The sequence below is a fragment of the Sus scrofa genome, chromosome 8, assembly GCF_054392235.1.
Source record: "Sus scrofa isolate SSC_HxYL_T2T_F1_AM1 chromosome 8, Sscrofa_HxYL_maternal_Yorkshire_Landrace_v2.0, whole genome shotgun sequence".
NCBI lineage: Eukaryota > Metazoa > Chordata > Mammalia > Artiodactyla > Suidae > Sus > Sus scrofa.
Genome location: NC_139390.1, coordinates 46784398 through 46809515, shown reverse-complemented (window position 1 = coordinate 46809515; position 25118 = coordinate 46784398). Strand labels below are relative to the sequence as shown.

Sequence of the window (25118 nt, the reverse complement as noted above, 5' to 3'; positions counted from 1 at the left end):
TTAAAAGATATATGCAATCATAGGAAAATTTGGTTTTTGTTGGCTAACTATTCTAGTCTAAAAGGGTTTGAGATTCTTTTGTTTGGAATCAACAAATTTTCACAAGAGCACACTTGTTTTAAGAAACTCTACTGGATTGTTTGCTCTGAATCCTGTAACAAGTTAATACTACTTTAGTAAATATTTTGGTATGTTCCACTGCTGTTTCAGAATGCTATTTCAGCACTCCAAAGTTATAAAAGGAAAATAAGGAAGTCTCAATACAAGGACAAAATTTCTTCTAATAATTTTACTTAAGAAATTTAAGGTTTAATTGATTAATATTTTAGTGGAAATTTTTAATGTGTTGTACGTCATAATATAGAGTATACAATTCAGAGGGTTAGTGGTGCTGATTTTAATTTTTAAATAAGAAAACAAGCAAGAAAATCTTGGAATTTAGAGGAAGTAACAAAAAAGAAGAAATGGTAGCAAAAGTCACTGAGTACTCATGAAAATACAATTAATATATAGTAGATATGTTGAGTCTCTTGGCTTATCTGATGAATTTCTTCAGTAAATCAAAGACACAGTATTTTCTACTATCATTCTTACCTTCAGACATCACACTGCTTACCCAATGTGTAAAACTTGTTGTATTCTGAAACAAATATTTTAAAGACATTGATAGAAATCTTTCGGTTAAAATGATTGAAGTTACTTCATATTATATTAAAGTATTGCCTTCCCTATGAAAGGATTTAGCTTAAGTCCTCATTCTTTTGCACTGTCAAGAATAGAAAACTAGTAGGAAAACTAGTTTAAGCAAAAGAATAATAAGACAATGTCTTATACATAGATAATGTCATATATATACATATATATATATATGTGGGTATACTAGCCACATTAAATATAAACTGTATTTTATATGTATATATATTGAATACAACTGACCCTTGAACAGTATGTATTTGAAATACAAATGTCCACTTGTTAGTGGATTTTTTTTTTTATTAAAATCGTACTACAGTAGGACATGATCCAAAGTTGGTTGAAACTGCAGATGTGGAACTGTGTGTTTGGAGGGTAGTCGGTGAAGTTATATGCAGATTTTTAACTGTACAGGCTCAGGTCTACTAAACCCCCAAATTGACCAAATATATATTATACTATACTAGACACATTAAAATTTCTACATATTTATATGCATGTATTTCATAATTTTAATGACTGGTATGTTTAATTTTGAAAAGCATAAATGTCCCTGCCTGCCTCTAATTTTATTTTAGCAATGATATGCAAAATTTATTTTTAATATAGACAATATTTTTAGCAGAATTGACCATAAGATTAGAGAGATCTTAAAAGTTTAAAATTTTAAATTCCACAAAACATCCCCTACTAAAATAGCACCTTTCCTTATTTTTTGTTTTTTGTGTGTCTTATTTGAGGGTAGGGCTTTTTTTTTTAAATTGTGGTGAAAAAAATACATGATATGAAATCCACTGTTAAACTTCTAAGTATACAATACAGTATTAATAAGTACATGCACATTGTTGTACAGAAGATTTCTAGAACGTGTTTCATTTTGCATGACTGAAACTACATCTATTGAACAGCAACTCTCCATTTCCCCTACCCCCAGCCCCTGGCAACCACCATTCTCCTTTCTGCTTCAATGGATGTGACTACTTTATTTTTATTTATTTATTAGCTTTTTAGGGCCACACACTCAGCATATGGCAGTTCCCAAGCTAGGGAGTTACAACTGCTGCCCTACACCACAGCCACAGCAACGAGCAATCCAAGCCGTGTCTGCAAACTTCACCACAGCTCACAGCAATGCCTGATCCTTAACCCAGAGTGAGGCCTGGGATTGAGCCAGCATCCTTGTGGATACTAGTCAAGTTCATTACCACTGAGCCACGATGGGAACTCCATAGGTGTGACTATTTTAGACACCGTAAGTGGAATCATCTGTCCTTCTGTGACAGGTTTATTTCATTTATCATAACATCCCCAAGGTTCATCCCAATTGAAGCATCTAACAGGATTTCATTCTTTTTTTTAAGATGAAATAATATTCCATTGAGTAACATACTGCCTTTTCCTTATCTATTCATCCATTGATGATGGGTATTTAGGTTGTTTCCACCTCATGCTGCTGTGAATAATGCAGCAATGAATGTGGGAGTACAGATATCTCTCCAAGGTGTTGAAATATCTGGAAGTGGGGTTGCTGGATCCTGTGGTAGTTCTATTTTTAACTTGCTGAGGAAACTTCATAATGTTTAACATAGGAGCTACACCATTTTGCATTCCCATCCACAGTGCACAAGAGTATTAATTTCTACACATCCTCACCAAAACTTGCTATTTCTGTTTTTTAATCTTTTTTCTAATGGTCATCCTAACTGGGGCGAAGTGGTATCTTGTGGTGTTGATGTTCATTTCCTTGATGATTAGTGGTATTGAGCCCATTTTCATATGAACTACTGACCATTTGTCTTCTTTGAAGAAATGCACATCCAAGACCTTTCCTGAGTTTTTAATGAGGTTGTACAGGTTTTTGCTATTGAGTTGTAGGAGCCCTTCATATATCTTGGATATTAACCTTCAGCAGATATATGGTTTGTAAATATTTTCTCTCATTCCGTAATAAGCTTTTTCACTGTGTTGCTTATTTCCTTTGCTGCACAACAGCTTTTTAATGTAATTCACTGGTCTACTTTTGCCTTTGTGGCCTGTGTTTTGATGTCATAGTCAAGAAAGCCTTGCCAAGACCAAAGTCATGAAACTTATCTCTTTTGCTTTCTTATAGGGACTTTATTGTTTCAGATCTTACTACCAAATATGTGTTTTATTTTATGTTCAGCTTTTTAGGGCCGCACACATGGCATATGAAAGTTCCCAGGCTAGGGGTTAAATCAGAGGTCCAGCTTCCGGCCTACACCACAGCCACAGCAAGTCAGGATCTGAGCTGTGTCTGCGACCTACACCACAGCTCACAGAAATGCTGGATTCTCAAACACTGAGCAAGGCTAGGGATTGGACCTGTATCCTCATGGATACTAGTCAGATTTATTTCTGCTGCACCACAATGGGAACTCCAAATATCAAATATTTAATCCATTTTGAGTTGGTTTTCATTCATGGCATAATATAAAGGTCCTAATTTGTTATTTATATATGGATATCCAAATATCTTGACACCTTATGAGGAGAATATCCTTTACCCCACAGTGGAGTCTAGGTGCCTTTGCCAGAGATCACTTAAATATATAGAATATGATGGCAAATGGTATGAGAAAAATAATGTATATGTATGTATGATTGGTCATTATGCTGCACAGAAGAAACTGACACAACACTGTAAATCAACTATAATCTTAAAATGCAAAATATATATGAATATGTTTATTTCTATGTCCTCTATTATGTTCCATGGTCTATAAGTTGGTCTATAAATATATCTTTATGCCAGAGCCATGATGTTTTAATAACTACACCTCTAAAAAATGTCTTGAAGCCAGGGAGTATAAGGCTTTCACCATTGTTCTTATTTATCAAGCTTGGTTTAGCTATTTCTGATTCTTTGTGTTTCCATATGAATTTTAAAAATATTTTCCTATTTCTGCAATAACTAAAAAATGCATAGGGATTTTTATAGGGATTTCACTAAATCTGTAGGTCACTTTGTATAGTATGGACACTTTAATGTTTAATATTAAGTCTTTCAATCTATAAAATGTCTTCTTTGGAGATATGTATATTTAGGTTTTCTGCCCATTTTCGTTTGGGTTGTTTGCATGAGCTGCTTCTTGTAAATTTTGGATACTAACTCCTTGTCAGCTGCATCACTTGCAGTATTTTGTCCTATTCTGTCAATTGTCTTTTTATTTTGTTGATAGTTTATTTTTCTATGAAAAAGCTGATAAGCTGATTAGGTGTCATTTGTTTACTTTTGCTTTTATTTTAATTTTTTGGCTTGCAAGATTAAGACAATATAGCTACAATTTATGTCGAGGAATGTTTTGCCTACATTCTCTTCTAGGAGTTTCATGGTTTCATGTCTTATATTTAGGTCCTTAAACCATTTTGAGTTTATTTTTGTACACAGTATGAAGGAAGTTTCTGATTTCAATGATTTGCATTAGCTGTCCAGCTTTCCCAGCACCAATTGTTTAAGAGATTGTCTTTTCTCCATTGTATATTTTTGCCTCCTCTGCTGTAAATTAATTGACCATATGTGCAAAGGTTTATTTCTAGGCTATTTTATTCCATTGATCTATACATATATTTTTGTGCTAATACCATACAGTTTTGAATACTACAGCTTTGTAATATTGTCTAAAGTCTGGCAGGGTTATGCTTCCAGCTTTGTTCTTTTTCCTCAGGATTGTTTTTGTGATTCTCAGTCTTCTGCAGTTCCATATACATTTTAGGGTTATTTGTTCTAGTTCTCTAAAAAAGAAGTCATGGGTATTTTTGATAGGTATTTTTGATTAAATCTGAAAATTGCTTTGGGTAGTAAGACTATTTTAACAATATTAATTCTTACAGCCTAAGAGCATGGGCTATCTTTCCATTTCTTAGAATCATCTTCAAATTCCTTTACCAATGTTTCATAGTTTTCAGCATATGGGTCTTTCACTTTTTGGTTAAATTTACTCCTTAATATCTTATTTATTTTTGAGTCAATTTTAAACAAGATTTTTGTTTCTACTCTCTACTTCTGAGTATTCACTGTTTGTATAAAGAAATGCAACAGATTTATGTATATTGAGTATCCTGCTATCTTGCTAAATTTGTTTATTAGTTCTAATAGCTTTTGTGTGGAGTCTTTAGGATTCTATATCTAGAGAATCATGTCATCTGCAAATAGTGACAGTTTTACTTCTTCCCTTTCAATTTGGGTACAATTTATTTCTTTTTCTTGCCCCACCACTGTGGCTAAGACTTGAAATACTATGCTGAATAGAATTAGTGAGAGTGGCCATCCTTTTCTTGCTTCTGAATTTCATGGGAAGGCTTTTAGATTTTCAGTGTTGAGTATTATGTTCAGCCAATCTGTGTCTTTTGATTAAATTTTTAATCTATTTACATTTAAAGTAACTGCTGATAGGCAGTATACCGGTATTGCTACTTTGCTGTTTTCTGTCCATCTTATAGTTTTTTTGTTCCTCCTTTCTTCTCTTGTTGTAGTCCTTGTTTGCATTTTATTGATTTTTTTTATTGTTGTTTTAACACACTTTGATTATTTTCTCAATTCATTTTATGTAACTTCTATAGTTTTTTCCTTTGTGGTTACCATGGAACTTACATAAAATATCTATAGGTTTTGTACAAATATAAAAATATATTTTAGGCTTATAACAATTTAACTTCAAATGCATATAAAAATCTCAACTCTTTTACATCTCCCAACACTTCATGTTATTGATATCACAATCATTTTTTACATTGTGCATTCATTATTTTATAGTTTTTTTACTTTTATATTTTAACCTATATATCAGAATTAAGAGAGACTTATGCAACACTGTTATGTCATTTATTCTGTATTTACCTATGTGTGTATTTTCACAAGTGAGATTTGTACTTATCTGTACTTCCCTATAGTTGTCTAGCATCCTTTCATTTCAACATGAAGGACTTCCTTAACCATATCTTGCAAGGTAAGCGTACTGTTGACAGTCTCTCCCAGCTTTAGTTTATCTGGAGAAGTTTTAATTCCTCATTAATTTTTGAAGGAGAGTCTTGCCAGGTATATTATTCTTGATTTTCAGAACTTGTTTCTTTCAGCTCTTTTCATTCCCTCTGACCTACAAGGTTTCTGCTGATATATTCAGTAGGAGTCTTGGGCACCTGTATATGACAAGGCATATTTCTCTTCCTGTTCCAAAATTCTTTGTCTTGGACATTTTACAATTTGATTATAATGTTTCTCAATTTATACTTCTTTGAATTCCTCCTATTTAAGATTCTTTCGGTTTCATAAATCTGGATGTCCATTCCCAATGCCACTCCCCCTCCCCCAGCACACACACACAAGTTTTAGAAAAACTTTGACCACTATTTCTTTAAATAAACTTTCTGCCCCTTTATCTCTCTCTTCTCCTTTTAGGACCTCCATAATGTGTATATTGGTCCTCTTTACAGTGTTCCATACGCTCCTTAAGCTTTCTTCACCTTTTTATCATTTTTTTTCTCTTATTGATTCTCTGGATACTTTCAAATGACTTGTCTAAAGTCCGTTGATTTTTTTCTTCTGCTTGATCAAGATGATGTTGACTCCCTCAAGTGAGTTTTTTAATTCAGTCATTTCCAAAATTTCTTTGGTTCCTTTTTTAAATTTTCTACCTCTTTGTTAACATCTCAGGTTGTTCATGCATCATTTCCCTGATCCACTTGAGCATTTTTTTGACAGATATTTGGAATTCTTTGTAAGATAATCCATGTGCCTCGATTTTTCTTTTTTAGTTTGGTTTATGGAGATTAATTTTTTTCTTCCTTTGGGCTACTTTTTTTTCACATAACTTGTAAACTTATGTTGGTATCTATGCATTTTTAAAAAGAATAACTTCTCCCAGTCTTTATGGGCTGGTTTCATATAGGGGAAAATCTTCACTTGTCAGCCTGGCTTAGCATTCTAAAGGCCTCTCAATTTTTTTCTGTGGACTTGTATGTAAATTCCCAATTAGAGGGACTTATCAGTATCTTTTTTTTTAGAATTCCCATAACTTTTTGCTTCCTTTGGTAGCTGTCTTCAGTAAAACAAGTTCTCTAGAGCTAGACTAAGGCACCCAGCTCATTTTTATTCTCATTGGCCCCCAAGTTATAGACTATGCTGGGTCCAACTCAGGCAATAAAGAGTCAGTCCTTGAGGCATCCTCAAAAAGGCCAGAACATTGCATGCACATGCCACTCTTATCTTTCTCCCCCAAGGAAGTGGCTGCCAAGCCACACTGGCTTCTGTCTGCTCTGCTACAGGTTTCTTAAGCAGCAGCAAACCATCATCTCTCCCACATCCCCAGCAGTTTCAGGCATCTAGCATGTGCTTAGGTCCCATCAGTGCTCTGGGATAGGCAAGACAGAAATCAGCCCGTTGAAAAGCCAAAGTTATAGACCCACACTCGAACTCTTTCCCTTCTTCCCAAAGGAAAGCTGGGAGGTGGGGTTTTTCCCTCTTTTTCCAGAGATGGAAGAGAGGGTCAATGGTGAACATGTGCTTAGCTAAACCTTCGCTTTTATTCTCAGTGGTCCTCAACCTGGTGGCTTATTTATTGTTTAGATTCAGGTAAGACAGAAACCAGTTCCTCTGAAATCTCAGAACATTAAAATACAGTCAAGTCTCCTCATTCTCTCTCCAGAGAGAAGCCAAGAGCTTGATGTTTCCTCCCAATGGTGGTGAGCTATGTCAGGAGAAGCACTATGGCCAGTAAGACTATGAATTTTCCTACAGGGTTTGCCATAGCTGGTTTCACACTCACTCGGTTTTTAGGTACTTTTTAATTGGTTTTTCACAAAGAGAATTGGTCAATGTATTGTTGTTGAATCAATGTCTCTGAGGGGAAAGATGCTCTGGGTCTTCCTAGTCCACTATCTTCTGACATCACCCCCTTGGCTCTTTGCTTCTTTAGATTCAATTTTAAATATCACTTTTGGTGATCCTGATAATATCTGAGGTTTCTTGATTTCACCAATTGTCATTCTATTTCTAAAATCTCATTTATCTGTGAAAATAAGTAGCCACCTTCACTAGCAACTTGTATTTGATCATTACACAATACAATCTGGGGCAAAAGTATATGCTGGAAATATGAAGTGTAAATTACTTTAATATCAAGTTTTCCTTCAAATATCAAAGGCCTGATTAAAGAAGTCTCAAAATTTATCAACAATATTTATATTTAATTCAGATTTTGATTCTAGCACATTCAACTGATTACAAAATTCAATTTCTCTTCTCTAAATAACTTGTGGGCTGAATTTATGACCAGGCAACTAGTGCAAAAATTCTAATAGAGATGGGCATGATGATTATTTTCCTTAAATACAAAAATAAAGTGATTTGACCACTAAGTCATTTAAAGTAACTATACAAGTCTATACTGGCATTTGTCTTCTCCTAGGCATCTAAGCAGAAATTTTGGAAGAGTTTTGAGATGAGAGACTAATATCCAATTTTTTCTATTGTTTGAAACGTTTCTTGTAGAATAATTGTCCTCATGGTAGTGGGAAAGGATTTTCTTTTTAATATGGACAGCAATAGAAAGCCTCCTACAATTTTACTAGAATCAAATTATCCATCCACTGATAATGTGGGCTCTCACTCTGCCCCCACTTTGAGTCACAGGTGTGGTATCTAAATGAAATGATCAGATGGAGAGCACACTGATACTAGATGAGTATGGCCATAGAAAGAAGACACAGACCAAAATGACATAGTTACCCTGGGAGAAGCTATCATTTTGCACCATCATTGTAATTGAGCAAGTAGACATACCCTTTTCTTTTTCCTCCCATAGCACTTTGTTCCCAGAAAACACCATTCAGTATGGTCTTTCCTACATTTATTTCTGAATTTGGGAACTACTTAATGAGCTCCAAGATATTTAAATTGACATTATATTTTAAAAGAAACATTGACAATGTCTTCTAAAATTTTGACCTTTCCTTAAACCAGCTGTTAAACTGGCCACACTGTTAAAATCAGCCACATCTAGCTGAAATGATAGAATACAGGCTTTCCCCAGGCAGCTTAGGCTAAAATTACCCTTAAAGTCCTTAAGATTCAATACTGTCCTCAGATGTTTTGTTGAATGGTGAGAACATTCAAAATGTGGAGAAAGAAAACTGCAACCAGAAAGGAAATGATTTCAACTTGTCCTGGATTATCTGGAGAAGTCTTGGGCCTACAGAGTTGTCATTCTATTTCTAAAATCTCATTCCTCTAGAAAAATAAGATTTTTATGAGTAATCAAGCTGCAAAAAAACACTAAAAAAGAAAAATCTGTAATAATAGGACTAACAATGCCATGGGTGACTTACAACATATCCTTATAGTGCTACTTATGGCTAATTTATTCACATGCAGTATTTATTTATTACTCAGTACTCTAGAAACTATTTAAATAAATAAACATGGATAAAAGATCTATAAAGAGTCTATTTTGATATAAGTAATATACATAAGGCTATACCCACTTCTGCCCCAAAGTATTTGAAAGATATATATGTGCGTATATATATATATTCATATATACAAAGCTAAAAATATGCATACATATATATTCATATAAAAAAAGCTAGAAGTATATATACATATTTATACCTACACATAAATAGGTGATATAAAGGAAAATATGAAAGAAAAATATTTTGCTATAACAGAAATAATGAAGCAAACATGGAGAACCATCACAAATTAGTGAAATCTGTTCTATAAAATATCAATAAAGAAATCATGCTGCATCAATGGTAAACACAAGCAGTAAATATAAAAAAGTAACTATAATTAAATAGCACTCAATGTAGTTCTATAGGAAGCTGTTATAATGGCTGAAAATTTTTCATTTGTAAATATACTTTGATCAATGTATTATATGTAAAGATAAGTAACTGTAAATTATGCTACACAAGGAGTTAAAAAAAAGCTTGATGCTTTTAAAAGAATAATCTAAATTATAGTAATTATCTTATACTTTTGATTCTTATATAGTAAAGGAAAATTTCAAACTAATCCTTTCATTCAGGTAAGGAACACCTGCATTAATACTACATGTTGGATTTCCCACTGTGGTGCAATTAAGATTGGCACCATCCTGGGAGCAGTGGGAAGCAGGTTCAATCCCAGGCCTGGCTTAAGGATCCAGTGTTGCCGCAGCTACGGCTTAGGTCATGACCGGGGCTAGGATCTGATTCCTGATCTGGGAACTCCATATGCCAAGGGGTAGCCAATAAAAAAAAAAAAAAAAAAAAAAGACAAAAAAAAACAAAAAAAACAAAAAAAAACAAAAATGGAGTTCCCGTCGTGGCGCAGTGGTTGGCGAATCCGACTAGGAACCATGAGGTTGCGGGTTTGGTCCCTGCCCTTGCTCAGTGGGTTAACGATCCGGCATTGCCGTGAGCTGTGGTGTAGGTTGCAGATGCGGCTCGGATCCCGCGTTGCTGTGGCTCTGGTGTGGGCTGGTGGCTACAGCACTGATTCGACCCCTAGCCTGGGAACCTCCATGTGCCGAGGGAGCGGCCCAAAGAAATAGCAAAAAGACAAAAAGACAAAAAAAAAAAAAAAATATATATATATATATACTACATGTTTATCATTTATACTATTTGTAAGCTCTGTGAAAAGTCTACAATGTGGGATAACAACAGTATGATTTTATGGACTATCATTAGACTGAACTGATATTCTGAAAATGGAATAATTTACTTCATTAAATAAGAATAGGAATAACTTTAACAATATTTTAGAAGTCACTCTTCCCAACACCAGTATAATTAAAGCAGACCACATACTCTGAGATATACTCTGTCCCTCATCCTCCCAGAGGAAAGAGACAGACTGCAATGTGAGGATTTTTAGCACAGGCTTGGAGTTGAAGAAGTGCTTCCTTTATGCAAGTTAATAATTGTGTTTCATAGATTGACAGGCCAATGATAGGTTTATTTATAAAGCCATTTTCTATACCCCAAATCTAAGTTTCTGTAGGAACATAATGCATATAGTTCCCATAAAATCATTTTCTAATCAACCTCATCTAATTCAAAATATGTCCTCTTATTGAGAGAAGAAATGATAAAAAATGGGAAAGTCTAAAAATAGTGGTTTATAATTGAAAGCCTAATTCTTTCTTAATTATAGGTATGTTACAGTGGCTCTATGATTAGGGAAGATCAGTGGCTCTAAAATGAATCAGACTTTATCATTCATTCTGTAGGAGGATGTACATGGGTTCCACAAGCAAAAGACCTCTGGAAAATGAAGACACAGGGTCTATTTCCTCACATCTCTTGGTGGTTACAAGGTTGTCCTCTATTTACTCTCTCTCTAGCAGAACAAAGTATTTCATTCATGTTTGTTTCCCTGAATGTCACCTAAAGAACGTCTGGAATTATTTTGGCCACACCCATGGCATGAGGCTAGGGATGGAGCCAAGGTCACAGCAGTGGCAACAGTGGATCCTTAACTTGGTGCACCACCAGAGAATTCTAGATATTTAAGTTAGAAAATTTACTTCTGAAATTGGAATTCCAAAACTAATGCACCTAACTTCACTGAAGAAATATTAGTATAACACTGGAGTTCCCATCATGGCTCAGTGGTTAATGAATCTGACTAGGAACCATGAGGTTGCGGGTTCGATCCCTGACCTTGCTCAGTGGGTTAACGATCCAGTGTTGCCATGAGCTGTGGTGCAGGTCACAGATGCGGCTCGGATCCCATGTTGCTGTGGCTCTGTCATAGTCCAGTGGCCCCAGCTCCGATTAGACCCCTAGCCTGGGAACTTCCATATGCCACGGGTTGCAGCCCTAGAAAAAAACAAAAAAAAATTAGTATAACACAGTTTATTATTAAATTATGTACCTGAAATTTCAAATCATTAGATTTAAACCGAGTGATTGCCAACACCTTATAACAAAACTGATAGATGCCCATAAATTAATGGTATTTATCTTATAATTTGATATAAGATGTTTTCATTCCCAACAAAGATATATCTTCAGGAAACATTAGTTACTACTGAGACAAAAGCCGAAGAGTTGAGAACTTTGAATTCTATTTTAATGCTGGCCCTGTGCTAGCAAGTATGTCCCTGTTACCTATTTTGTGTACAGTAGTGTTGAGCCCACACCCTTCCTTCTCTAGATAAGGGTTATTTGACTACAATGCTGAGTACTGAACCCTAGCCAATGCTGACTCATCAACACTTCCTTTTCAAGGTATATTGAGAGGAAATATGAGGCCCTGCCTGGATTTCCACCATCCTCATTCTCTAACATGACACAAGTAAACATGGATACAACTGAAACAGAGCATGAGAGCATTGAAGTGAGTCTAGAGACTTTTCTCTGAAAGGAAAAACAGCTTAGGAAAAGAACTCTTTAGGAGGAAAAGGTCTCAGCACACATCTTATCTGCTACCAAACCAATGGGGATACAAAAAAATCTTTAAATGTTTCAAAATACACTTCTAATTGAGAATCATCTAATATTCTAATTTATATTAAGAGATCCATTGTTATGATCAGGCTAGAACACTGTGTTATAGTAAGAGTATTACTACACATATTGTAGCTATGTTCACAAGTAGGATAAATTGTCATTAGAAGCAAATCTGAATTAAAGAGTCATGCATAGTATCAAGTATCTGTTGACAGGTCAACCACACTCTTGGCTTACAACCACACTCTTGGCTTACACTGAAGTATCTAATGGAAGCAAAGAATTCCTTCCTGCCCCATACATACCCAAGTTATTATCTATTGTCAGTAATCTGACAACACCACTACCTGGAGCAAAACTGAAGTTATTTGGAAAAGAGACCAATAACAATGGACAGTCTTCAAATTAAAATCTATTATTTCAACTGCAAATTGTAGTCCCAATCCTAATTCTGGAGTAAACTGGCCTGGATTTCATTCAAATAAACTCAGATACATCCAAAGATGTTAATGGATAATCGGAGATCATCAGTTGCCAAATATTTGGCTTAGTACCAAAGTTGATCAGCTACATTTAAACATTTTAATAGAATGATTTCTTACATAGAGAAAATTGTATAATTAAAGAAAATTATACCAACATCAGCATGTTAGGCTGGTTCCTATCAATAGACACCATGAGGTGACATCTTTTAAAAATTAAAATATCTTTAATAGACGCATTATAATTATGCTACCCATTTTTTGGGGGGGATTTATAGGGCCACACTAGCGGCATATGGAAGTTCCCAGGCTAGGGGTTGAATTGGAGCTACAGCTGCCGGCCTACACCTCAGCCAGAGCAACATAGGATCCAAGCCTCGTCTGTGACTGACCTACACTACAGCTAACAGCAACACCAGAACCTTAACCCACTAAGCGAGGCCAGGGATTGAACCCACATCCTCACGGATACTAGTCAGAGTCAATGATGCTGCATCATAAAGGGAACTCCCATGCTACCCATTTTTTTAAAGTTAGGACGTTGAAGGCCTTTATTAATCTTTTCGTGGAGGGTTTGACAAAAAATTCAGAATTTCCACATATGAATATAATCTGTTTCCTGACACAGAATTAACATAACTTTATTTTGAAAGTGAGTTTTCAAGTGTGAATTATGTAAGATAAATGGCAATCACACTTACTTAACATAGAACAAAATATAACAACTTTTTCTTTTAAAAATAATCTAAGTTTAACTCTCCTTTGCTTCAAATTTTTCCACAGGGACAATCGATTTTTATAAAATTGGATTTCATTTCAGCATAATGTTTTTCTCCTAAGGAGTCAGGAATCAGAAAGTGGGGATAGAGCTAGCAGAAGGGTAGGGAATGGAGAGGGGTAGAGACAAAGTTCAGCACAGAAAGTTAGAGACAGAGAGGACTTTACTTTCCCATAGCACCTTTATAGAACACGAGATGGGTAAGGGGGGACAGAATTTAAATAGGTTCAATTTTAAGAACACAATGAGAAGTTATGAAGCAGAATCTCTTACCCTGAAAAATTCTTTAGTGGAGCCAGAGTCTAAAGTTCCATAAGCAATTTCTGTTTGCTTAGAAAGATCCTCGGCACTTTCGATGGGAGATACCATCCTCTCTACAGTCAGGAAGGCAGCTAAGTTAGCCGTGTAGGAGGAGATTATGATCAGGGTAAAGAACCACCACACACCTCCAACAATGCGCCCAGAGAGGGATCTGATAACAAGTATGAAATGGATTTGTAAAGCAAAATGAATGACCTCATAAGAAAACAATTCAGTAGTATCACGCAAAATACCAACTTACATGGGAATATTTAACATCATACTTTTCGATATTTCTGTTCATGAATGAAGCTTGACATTATTCAACCTTCTGGGCAAGGGAATACATATTCTCTAGATTTCATAAAATACCCAGACACAAACTTCAGATTCCTGAGAATTTCATAGTTATAACAGCCCTATCATTTATGGTATGAAATCTCCTTACAAGCAATTTCAAGAAATGTGCCAATAATCTATTCAGTGCTCATACTACTTTATCCATGCATGACATAAACGAACAAGAGAATCTAAGAGCAACAGCAAAACTCAGAACAATGTTGACAAACAAAATCAAATTTCAGAAATAAAAGTGTATTTGCCACAGATATGGCTTTAAACACTAAAGAAATCCTCCTTTTAATTCAACCAGTGAAGTTCCAAAATCCTCAAAAATGGTAGAAAATTTCATTAGGTTTTTGTGCAAAAACATAGGTTTTAGATAGAGAATAGGATAAAAATGGAAAAAAAAAGGGATACTACAAACAATGATATTTCAGAAAATATAATTCTTAGTAAATAAATATCTGATGCTTCAGGGAATGAACTGCTATGACCTTGTTCCTCTGTGCCTCCTGCTTAAGAAAAAAAGAAAACTCAAGGAAAAAAATTAGACATTTAAAAGTTTACCTAGATATAAATTCCCAGTTTGAAATATAATAAAATAACAATATTTCTGTGACCATAAATTCTTCTGTAAAATAGTTTTCAATAGCTTAATAGATTCCTAATAATTTACTTTAAACCTTAGGTAGATAAATATATATATATAGATAGATAGATAGATAGATAGATACGGAAATACATATATAGGGAATTATATATGTAGATACGGAAATACATATATAGGGAATTATTTGGAAAGATTAGGTAGAATTCTACAAATAAAGGTATTTGTACAATATTAACAAGGCAAATTAATAACTTCTGCTTTTTTGATAATAGCTCTGCTAAGTCTAAAAATAAACTTTCTACGGTGAAGAGGTAAAGTTCTAAAAATTTAAATCTTGAAAATGTGGCTATTTATGACCTAAATTAAACCTCCTGACAATTAAAAATAAGAAATGTACCTTTTGATGAAACACAGACACTACATCAAATTACTAGGTAATATTTGTAGAATAAACTACTCAGGCAGTCAAGAAAAGAGGTGAAGCTAAAAGCAAAGGTATTTTAGATAAAAACATCAGCTTATAAAATAGAAGAGAAAAATAGAGAGAATGCAAGCAATGAAAAACATAAAATTAAAAGCCTTTACCAGTCTCTAAGAGATGCAAAGTATTAAATAAATATGATAGAATGGAGAAATTAAACACCTCTCACTTAGATTCTGAAAAGGACATTGAATAAATTTAAATTTGGAAAATCCCTATGTAGATACATTCACTATTTATTCCATCACAATGGAAGTTATAATTATATGACATGTACCCTGTATTTAAGAGGGCAGATTCAGTATCTGACTGCTCAAATACAAAACTGAGTGCATGGCACTTGTTTTTGACACTATTCACTCATTGTTGCTTGAAATACATTTGAGAATCTTTTTTATAGGTCATTCCGTTCCAGTCATAAAATAAACACAAATTTAAGACGTAAGTTCTTCTCTATTCTAGTGCTTATTTCAGATTTAATGAGATTATATATGCCAATTTATTTAAAGTGTGCAAGATAATTCAAAAAGTTTATAGGATTAGTGCATCGTTTAAAACAGAAAATCCTTGAGCAATTTATTATTTACTTATAAGTGTTTTCAAAGGATCAGTTAATGATTCTGAAAGAGTTCCAGAGAAATTTGATGCTGAGGAGTAAATTCAATTTTATGTTTTATGGCGACAGACAAAACTGGTTTCTCTAATTAGAAACAAAACTTTCACCTCTCAATATCTGTACTCAAAGAGCAAGCAAATGCACATATTCTACAATTTCATTTTGATCTCTATTATATAATTATTTTAAGGATGCCATTTTTAAAATCATTTTAATCCTTTAAAGCTACTGAGGGAGAAAACAGAAGCAAGCAGGAGAACTGAGTCAACTTTACACATTTAGCTCTCATAATTTCTATGGTCCTAGTTTTTCCAAAACCATAGTTAACATATTCTAAACTTAATTTCAGGTGACAACCAATTCGGTTCAATAAACTGTTCTAGTTGAAAATGTAAATGTGCTCTATTCATTTAGATTAATAACATAGTTCCATATATCTTACTTGGAAAAAGAAGATAAACATCTTTTAAAATATTTAAAAAATCAGCATCTCTAAAGTGATCTGTGTATTTCATGCATTATTATTAATATTATTTGGATATTAAGCTGCCCTATTCATTTTTTTTCCTAAACTGGAGTTACCATCACTGTATTCTAAAAAAATGATAGTTTAGTTCATTAAAAATTTGCCATTATGTAGTATGTTCAATTTTCAAAGGCCCCATATATTTTAAAGTGAAAGATACTTATACTTAAGATATTTAACAAAGTGACTTTTGCACATGTATATTCTGTGACAAAAATCCCAATTGATAACAAGGAAAAGCATGCTATCTAAAATTGATTTTTCTTGCCAGGAAATAAACATTATTATACGTGAAACTGCAGTGAGTCATGACTCATTAGTGAAATCATAAGCACAGAAAAAGGTCATATTTTAGGAAGCAGGTTGTTGAAAATCAGAATATCAATATGTCATGGCAGACCCCTGGAAAAACACAGATTATTAAATATGCCTGTGCTCTAGCCCCCATGTGTAAATATGTTTCCTGCTCCTTGACAAGCACCAGACACCAAAATAATAACCTTCAGAGCCCCAGTGCATGAGAAGCAGAGCAAACAAACCTGAGAAACTATTCTTTATGCCTTTAACTTAAGCCAGATAAACTAAATATAGATATGAAAACTATGAATCTCATATATTTTTTCAGAGGTCATCATAATTTTATATATAATTATTATTATATTAAAATTTTATATATATATATATGCAATGCAAATACCATTGGTATGGTTCTAATTCAAGGCAATTCCATAAAGAAGCAAGAGAAAATTTGATGAAATTAGGATTTAGATCCATGTAACTCATAAAATCATGCCCTACTATCCAAAAAGTAAATCATGGATAATTTCTCCATACATAATATATTTCCTTTATCTCACTGCTTGGAGTATATCAAAAAAGTTTGCAAAAGATATCAACTTCTGAGCTTCACATATAGTTTTTGAAATTAGTCATTTATTATTCCCAAAGTGCTCAAAAAAGAATATAATGAAATAGTATTTTAAAAGTCACTATCTTTGTTAGTTATTAAGATATCCCAAAGAATCAAAGGAGAGTAATTGAGCCCAAATTAAAATGTAGCAGTAGATCGATAATCATTTAGGCTTTAAATGTGAAAGCAATCACATTAGAAAAAGTATGATTTGTTCCTCTGAAGAACCAGATTGGTTATCAGTATTATGTATGAAACATGAACAAAAAATATGTATTTTCTGATATAGTCATTATATTTAATGAATTTAAGATATTTAATAATTAAATATCATCATGAGAATAAAGTCTTAATGAGAATAGAATTAAAATATCATAATGAGAATAGAAGCATATGAATTTATCCCATTCTATGTATATTATTATTCAATGTGGCATGAGCTTTTCAAATGAATCACTCAGCATTATTACCTAACTATATATTTCTAGATACTTAGAAAATATGCTATCATACATCCTTTTTAATCCAGCAAACAAACCTTGAAAAAAACAAATTTTATAAATCTCTTTCCCATATCATTTCCATGAGCTAATAACGGGGCAGGGGGTTAGAGCTGGAATGCATGCAAATGAAGTTTTGTCACTTTTGCAGTTAGTAAGTAATGTTGCCCATTTTCCCATATACAGGTCTGTGGATCAACACACAGATGACTGTAAAATGAGAATATGCAGCAAAAACACGGTACCCCTCCAAGAAGGCATGGAATGATAGGAACCTTATGCATTTTATAGCCTCTCCATGGTGTGTATAATTTCACCAGGGAAATATAGGATCAACATTCAAAGAACATTGCTCAAATATTTCACAGGCTTATGCCGATGGTAAAAATCTGTCCTTAATGTACTGCTTGGACAGGTAGTCGGCGGCTGCTAATTTCTTCAGAGTGAATTCATAAACACCATGAATATCCACTTGAGACCTAAAATGCACAAAGCTGAAGCAGGGAAGTAACCAACCTTGGCGAAATATCGCATCCTTGCTGCATAAAGGCACCCAAGGAAAACCAGAGACTATTAAAAATCCCAAATTCATTAGTTGATTCACTACTTTGAGTTTCTCTTCCATCTTCGAACTCCTCAGTGTGCCACTCGTAGGGGCTAAATCTGCTGACCAGGAATAAAACTACACTGACCCCAATGTAGGCAAAAACAATGCACATCCAGATCTCATAGGCTAAAGGATCAAGAAATGAAAACACTCCTGGTTTGGATTTCTGAGGCTTCTTGATCATGATAGATATCCCGAGGCTCATAAAAGGCTTTGAGAAATCGATCACCTCCTCTCTCACAAGGGTGATGGTTAATGGAGCAATTGCAATATCAGCTTTCTGCAAGGGAAACAAAGGAAAGTAATAGAACCAGGAGTCATGGTCAGAAAGGAGTTGAATTTACATTATTGGATCAAAGGGAAGGAAAAGAAATCAAGGAAATGGGAATAATCATTTGCCTAGTGGAATCCCAGTAAATAATAAATGGGAAAATAAAGCAATGTGTTCCCCAAATATTCCTCCATTTTATAAATATAGAGTACGCCCTCCGGCTTGATTATGATAACTACGTCTGCTATGCCTTTGCACTCTGAAAAATGCATATGGCCCATAGGCTTCAAGACAGTCTAAATGCCTGTCTCCATCTGTATGTTTGCTTCTGACTTCATCCTTCATCTTCAAATGTCCACAAGGAAATAAGAGAGTATCCTAGATAATTTGGGAAAGCAATGACCTCAGACAGTGGTACTTTGCAGAGAGGCAAGCATTCTCTCAACAATGTTCAAACAGAGCAACTTTATCTTTGAGAAGAGCAGTACTTACCCCATATACAAGTTCTCCAACCATCCCATTCCAAATTTTCGTGTCTGCATCCCTGGCCCCATACTTGCCATCCCCAACAATTGTCAATTTGTACTTGAACCCACAATGTTTGGCAATTTCTGCAGCCAGGTCAACACAGTAGCCCTCATAGCGCTCATTGCCTTCAAGCATTTCATGATTTTTCTTCATCATAACATATGGAGATTCCTAGGTGGAAAGAAGGTACTTTAGTTGATTAAAAAAAAAAAACAAAAAAAAAAAAAACAGCTGTTAATCGCCTACCTTCATAGACTCACATATTCTGGTTTAATTATTACCTTTAGCCACTTTAGCCAGAGACACTGTATAATATACATAATGGACAAATACTAGTGGAAAAAATAAGCATAATACTTCTAAACAAACGTCCTCAAATGTTTATCATTATGGTTCATTAATATGGCTTGTACTTAGCCACAACAAAGTAAACAAGAGACTCAAGAGCACAGTTAGTCTGTCTCCTTGTCATGTTTGTAACTACTAAAGTTTAAGAAAGGAATACTGTGGTTCAGATCTACCTCTCTCCTCTTCTAAGGCTACCCTGACTCCAAAGAACTAGCATTTGCCCAAAACCCTATGTGCTACTGGCTTGAGGATAAGGTTCTGGTAGAAATTAGCTTCATGGCCAGTGGTGTGCAGCCTGAAGAAGTCATTGCCATGGAGATGTAATGATTCTACCCTCTCAGACTTGAGGTCTCACTTCCTGTATGAGATAGAATATCTTAGAATTATGCCACAATGATAGCTAGAGCAGCATGCCCCTGTGAACACCGTAAAGAGGAAGCATGAAAAAAATGACTCAACATCAGCCCAATTTTCTCCATTGGAAAGTGGCACTAAGGATATTTGGGGCCTCAGTGAGATGATTTCTCTCAGTGGCACTATTAAAGGCAAAAATCCTCAACTGTCTAGCTTACATTTATCAAGTTATTTCTGAATGCCAACCAATGTTCTTATCCAAATCCCTTATTACCCTATCTATGCTCCCTTCTAAATATTGTTACCATAATAAATCCCACAAATTTACTATACCACAGCTTAGTAAAACAAGATAAGATTGTTTTGTTACAAAATCACTACTACTGCTACTACTACTACTGCTACTACTACTACCACATTTCCCCAGTTTCATTTCACCAACAGCTTGTCATGATATCTATGTCTCCTTCCAACCCTCTGAAGCCTAGGTCAAGATCCAGTTCAATTTGTCTCATTCATTCAATATGTATTTATTTAGCACTAGCTACAGGCCACCTACTGTGTTGAGACCTAGGGTTAAGTAAAAGAGAGATCACCCTTGTCTTTAAGGAGTTCATCTTTTCATATGAAGATAGAGAAGTTGACAATGTTATGAAACCATGTAACAAGTGCAAGGACTTGTGTTGAGACTTGGGGTTAAAAAGAAGAGGTGTGACTCTTGTCTTTAAAGGAGTTCACCTTTCTGTATGAAACAGAGACGTGGACAATGTTATTAAACCATGTGACAAGTATAAGGACAGAATGGACCCAGCATTGTGTGGGAATGGAAAGGTGAAACACCCAAAGAAATACCAGGAAGCCTTGCCTAGACTTTCTGGGTGCCCACCCACGTAAGCACCACGTTAGGAATAATCTAACAAGCTAAAGCTAAATCTTAAGGGGATAGGAAATATTCTGAATGTTCTAGACCATGTTAGTGAGTCCTTTGGACAGAGAAAACATGAAATGGATGACCAAATCATTCAAAAAGCAGCACCATAGTAGTTATTGTCCTAAAATATGTGACAAATTCTAACTGGCAGACCTTTTTCATAAAAAATAATGTAAAACATAGGCATATGTAACTTATTACCAAAATTGTAGTGACAACAACAGTCTTATTCTCAAGCCCAGAGGTATCATTCCCAGAAGGGAGTTCTGTGAGGGTAACAACCATTTTGTCCACTTCGCTCCAATATCCAATCTGAAAAAGGGTATAGAAGTTGAACACATGACTTCTCCATTGGCAAAGCATGGAACTATTTTCAAACCCATGTCTGAATCTGCACTTACACTTAGATTAACTAGGTTGCTTTAAACAGAGACATATTATATGTATGTGAATCTAACAGAAACAGAAAGGGACTCTAGAAACAAGCAAACAAAAATAATTCTTGAATGGCATTATTATATCCGCACTACTATACATAAAATTTATAAGCAACAAGGACCTACTGTATAGCACAGGGATACTCAATGTTCTGTGATAACCTATATGAGAAAAGAATCTGAAAAAGAATTAATATATGTGTATGTACAACTGAATCACTGCCATACACTAAAACTAACACAACATTGTAAATCAATTATACTCTAATAATTTTTTAAAAATTCTTAGAAACAGCTTGTCTCTTAATGTTCACTTTTCATATTCTCCAAGGGTAATCTGTATGGGAGTGATCATACAGAAATACAAATAAAATTTTAACAGTGGTACTTTGGCCACAACAGTAGAAAAAAATAATTTCAATTGAACAGTTACATGCACATTTGCACCAGCTATTTTGGGTCTTCTGAAACATAATCATTCAGCTAATAGTTTTTTTTTTCCTCATTAAACTCTTCTCCACCTCCCTCTCTGTCTCTGTCTCTGTCTCTCTCTCTCTTTAGACATTTTAAAATTACATTCCCCTGTAATTTACAAGAAATAAGTAATTCTATTCAGAAAAAAATATTTTAGAATATATGTTTCTTGAAGTTGCTGAACTCCATTTATGTGAATACACATATCCAAGACGGCTCCGGAAGATGAGGTGACAGGTTCACTAACTCACTTCCTCACGCAGAGAAAATCCCTTCAAACAAGTAATGATTTACCTTCCGAGGCCCATTTGTTTTCAGCTCCATGATGTTAATTGTATAATTTATTCTTTTGCCATTCTGATCAAACTTGATATTTCCTGAGAGACCTTCAACCTGCACCTAAGGAGGAAATGGGAAAGAAGCAGTTATAAATTCACTTCAATGAGATACAGACTGGTTGACCAGATGACTCTCCCTGCGAGCAAGTCAAGAAAACCACACTGAAGAGGTTTCTTCTTATTCTTCAATGTACCTTTGCATTGTTAGGGGGAAAAAATTCCCTTTCGGTAAAACATAAGGAATAAAACAAGAATGATGAATTCAGCAGGGAAAAAAATAGTGGCCACCATTAAGACACATTGCAATCATACTGAGTGACTGACCTGTTTAAGGGCCCGTTCTATTTCTACACCTTGTCCCCAGGGCACCGCTGGGTTTGCCAGACAATCTCCTGCATTCCCCCGTCGGGAGATTTCAATTCTCTGCTTCCGTAGGTTGCGAAAAGCTTCAGTCATCACTTGAACAGCGTCATAAGTCAGGGCAGAAGTGTACTGAAAAGTACCATACACATACCATAAGAATGGGAGAAAATTCAGAGACATGTAGCACTGGCAATCAAGGCTACAGTTACCCACCATACATACTATATCAAAGTCCAAGAACCTAGGCACAATTTCTACCTCTAGAAATCCAAGAATATAACAGGATTAGTATGGAATATTGGAACTATGAACTATCCCTAGATTCTAAACCTTTTCAATTATGTTAACATCTTAACTCTCTCAGGTGAGACCTTCCATAATAACTGTGTTGATGTTTTCATTTTTATTTTTCTAACTAGTTTCTTAGAGTATCACCTTATGGCTTGATATGCTAATACAGGCAATTATCAAATTAACAAATCAATATTTTCCAATGTCTAATGAGATTCATGGGGCAATATGGAAAGAATGCTGATTAGTTTAGGGGTCTTTAATCTCTAATTCCACATGGATCTGCAGAGGTCTTTGGAGTGTTTGTTTTTCAGCTCCTCTAGGTGATTATGATAAATAAAAGAACCACCAAACTCCAAGATTTCTATGTCCCCTCATGCTTCATAATCTATGACAATATTGGTTCCAAATTTATGGGATTCAGATCCCAGTGGGAGAGCAGGATATTTTAGGAGATGGAGACCAAGCAGGAAAATAAATAAACAAAAGCTACTACATGTGTACAAAGTATAGCAGGGCTGGATAAGTATTATTATGGCATGCATACATACTGCCATCTATCTAATTATGATGCTTCTGTCAGTAATAATACATCACATTTTAACATGAAAGCTCTAATAACTGCTGAGGAAATTTATGTTATTGAATATTTTTCAAACTTTAGGTAACAAAAGTACAATGAAGCTAGGAAAAAATACAATATCATACTGATTTAGTGACATTCTAAAATCCTTGACCCCAAATTCAAAATGGGTACCCAATATTTCCAAATAACCCTCCTCTTCCTTCAGTAACTTGGTTCTCCCACAACTCTCAAAAGTGATTATTCCATACCTTCTTTGCATCTTCTCTATACACATCCATACATGCCTCTTTCCCTGAACACCTGCTCATTAGCTTGCCTCCTCTGTCACCAAGAAAATAAGAGGCCAACAGACAGAACTCACTAATTTTTCAACTGAAAAACTACCAAGCTCCACATTTACTCTGTCTCCCTCCTGAGTTGACATCACATGAGGTGGCCCCTCCAACCACTCCAGCAGCGCATGGATCCCACCCCTCTCATCTTCATGAGGGTATTGTTTCTGCAGTTATACCCTCAATATAGTGCATCAGCCTTTTTTTCTCTATTGAATCATCACTTCACAATTTAACTGCTCTAGTTAATTCCTACCAAAAATAAAACAAGAAAGAAATTAGGCACATTAAATTGTAGGCGGATGACGATGATGATGATAGATAGATAGGTAGGTAGCTAGATAAATAGATAGATAGATAGATAGATAGATAGATAGATAGATAGATAGATAGATAATATAGAAAGATATAACCACTACTTATGCCCATATCTTCTTCCAATTTCCAGTATTTTTTTTTCTATTTTCCTCACAGGAACATTTGTTGAGAAAAATGTACTAAATTTTCCATTTCACATCAACTTTCCTTGCTCTAGGTAATCTCATTCAGTCCATGGCTTTAAATTGCATCCATAGGCTCAAACATGACTTCCTGCCCAGCCCACTCTGGGTCACTCTCCTGCACATGACCTTATTTCCTACATAGACTCTCCCAGCATCTGAGTATCCTCTTTGCACATTCTTTTTGTCTACTTCATCTCTCATCCTCACTGGAATATTACTCTAGGGAAGCAGAAAACCTATCTGTCACCACTGAATTATCAGAGCCCAGGGCAGGGTCAGGCACACTGAAGAGATTTAATTGGAAGGAAGAAGGGAAGGAAGGAAAGAAAGAAGAAAGGAGGGATGCAAGGAAGGAAAGAGGGAAGGGTAGAAGGAAGAAAGGAGGGAGGGAAGGGTGGAAGGAAGAAAGGAGGGAGGGAAGGATGGAAGGAAGAGAGGGGGGAGAGGGGCAGGGGGAGGGAAGGGAGGAGAGTGGGAGGGAGAGGGAAGGAAAGAGAGAAGGAGGGAAGAAAAGAAGGATATAAAGAAGGAGGGAGCGAAGCTTGGTCAGAGATCTTGATGTGGATTTTATCTTTATAGGACTCACATTCTCTCCCAATGCAAAGTTATATAAACAGATAATTACAATATACAAGTACAGTGTTATAAATCAATCCAATGGTGGATAAACAATTATCTTGTTTTGCAATGTGAGAGATATCACAACAAATGAGAAAAATAATTTGTATGGTACGAATTATCCCTTCCTTGTACCCAGAAAAATTTTAAGACTCCACTATTTTAATGCTAAAAATAGTAGTGTGAAATTGTCACTTAATTTTTGCATAAACTAATTTAGTTGAATCACTTTCGATTTATCATATGAATGAATCAAATTTGATGGGAAAGTTGGTAGGAAGAAGAAAAAGAGAAAATTATTTTGAGCCCACATAACTGTGATTGAGTGCTGTTAACTATAATAAGAAATTCACATTTTCTAATGAATTTTCTTACTAAAATTTCTTCTTATGTGTTGCCAGTTAAGCAATGTCATTGAAGGTCTATACATAAATCCTTC

General features: G+C 34.9%; 1 protein-coding gene across 5 annotated transcripts in view; it reads right to left on the bottom strand.

Annotated features, from left to right (window-relative positions):
- The window catches only part of GRIA2 (glutamate ionotropic receptor AMPA type subunit 2), a 169182-nt gene that overhangs the window by 16529 nt on the left and 127535 nt on the right, over positions 1–25118 (bottom strand). For all 5 annotated transcript variants that reach the window (XR_014812513.1, XM_084972125.1, XM_003482389.5 and 2 more), the window contains exons 7-12: positions 22311–22478; positions 21943–22047; positions 20939–21049; positions 19069–19275; positions 18215–18585; positions 13687–13885 (exon numbers count right to left, since the gene is read on the bottom strand). Coding sequence is in view for 4 of the 5 variants with exons in the window: in XM_084972125.1 (XP_084828251.1) it covers positions 13687–13885; positions 18215–18585; positions 19069–19275; positions 20939–21049; positions 21943–22047; positions 22311–22478 (1161 nt within the window). In the remaining variant the exon portion in view is untranslated. The remainder of the gene's footprint in view (positions 1–13686; positions 13886–18214; positions 18586–19068; positions 19276–20938; positions 21050–21942; positions 22048–22310; positions 22479–25118) is intronic.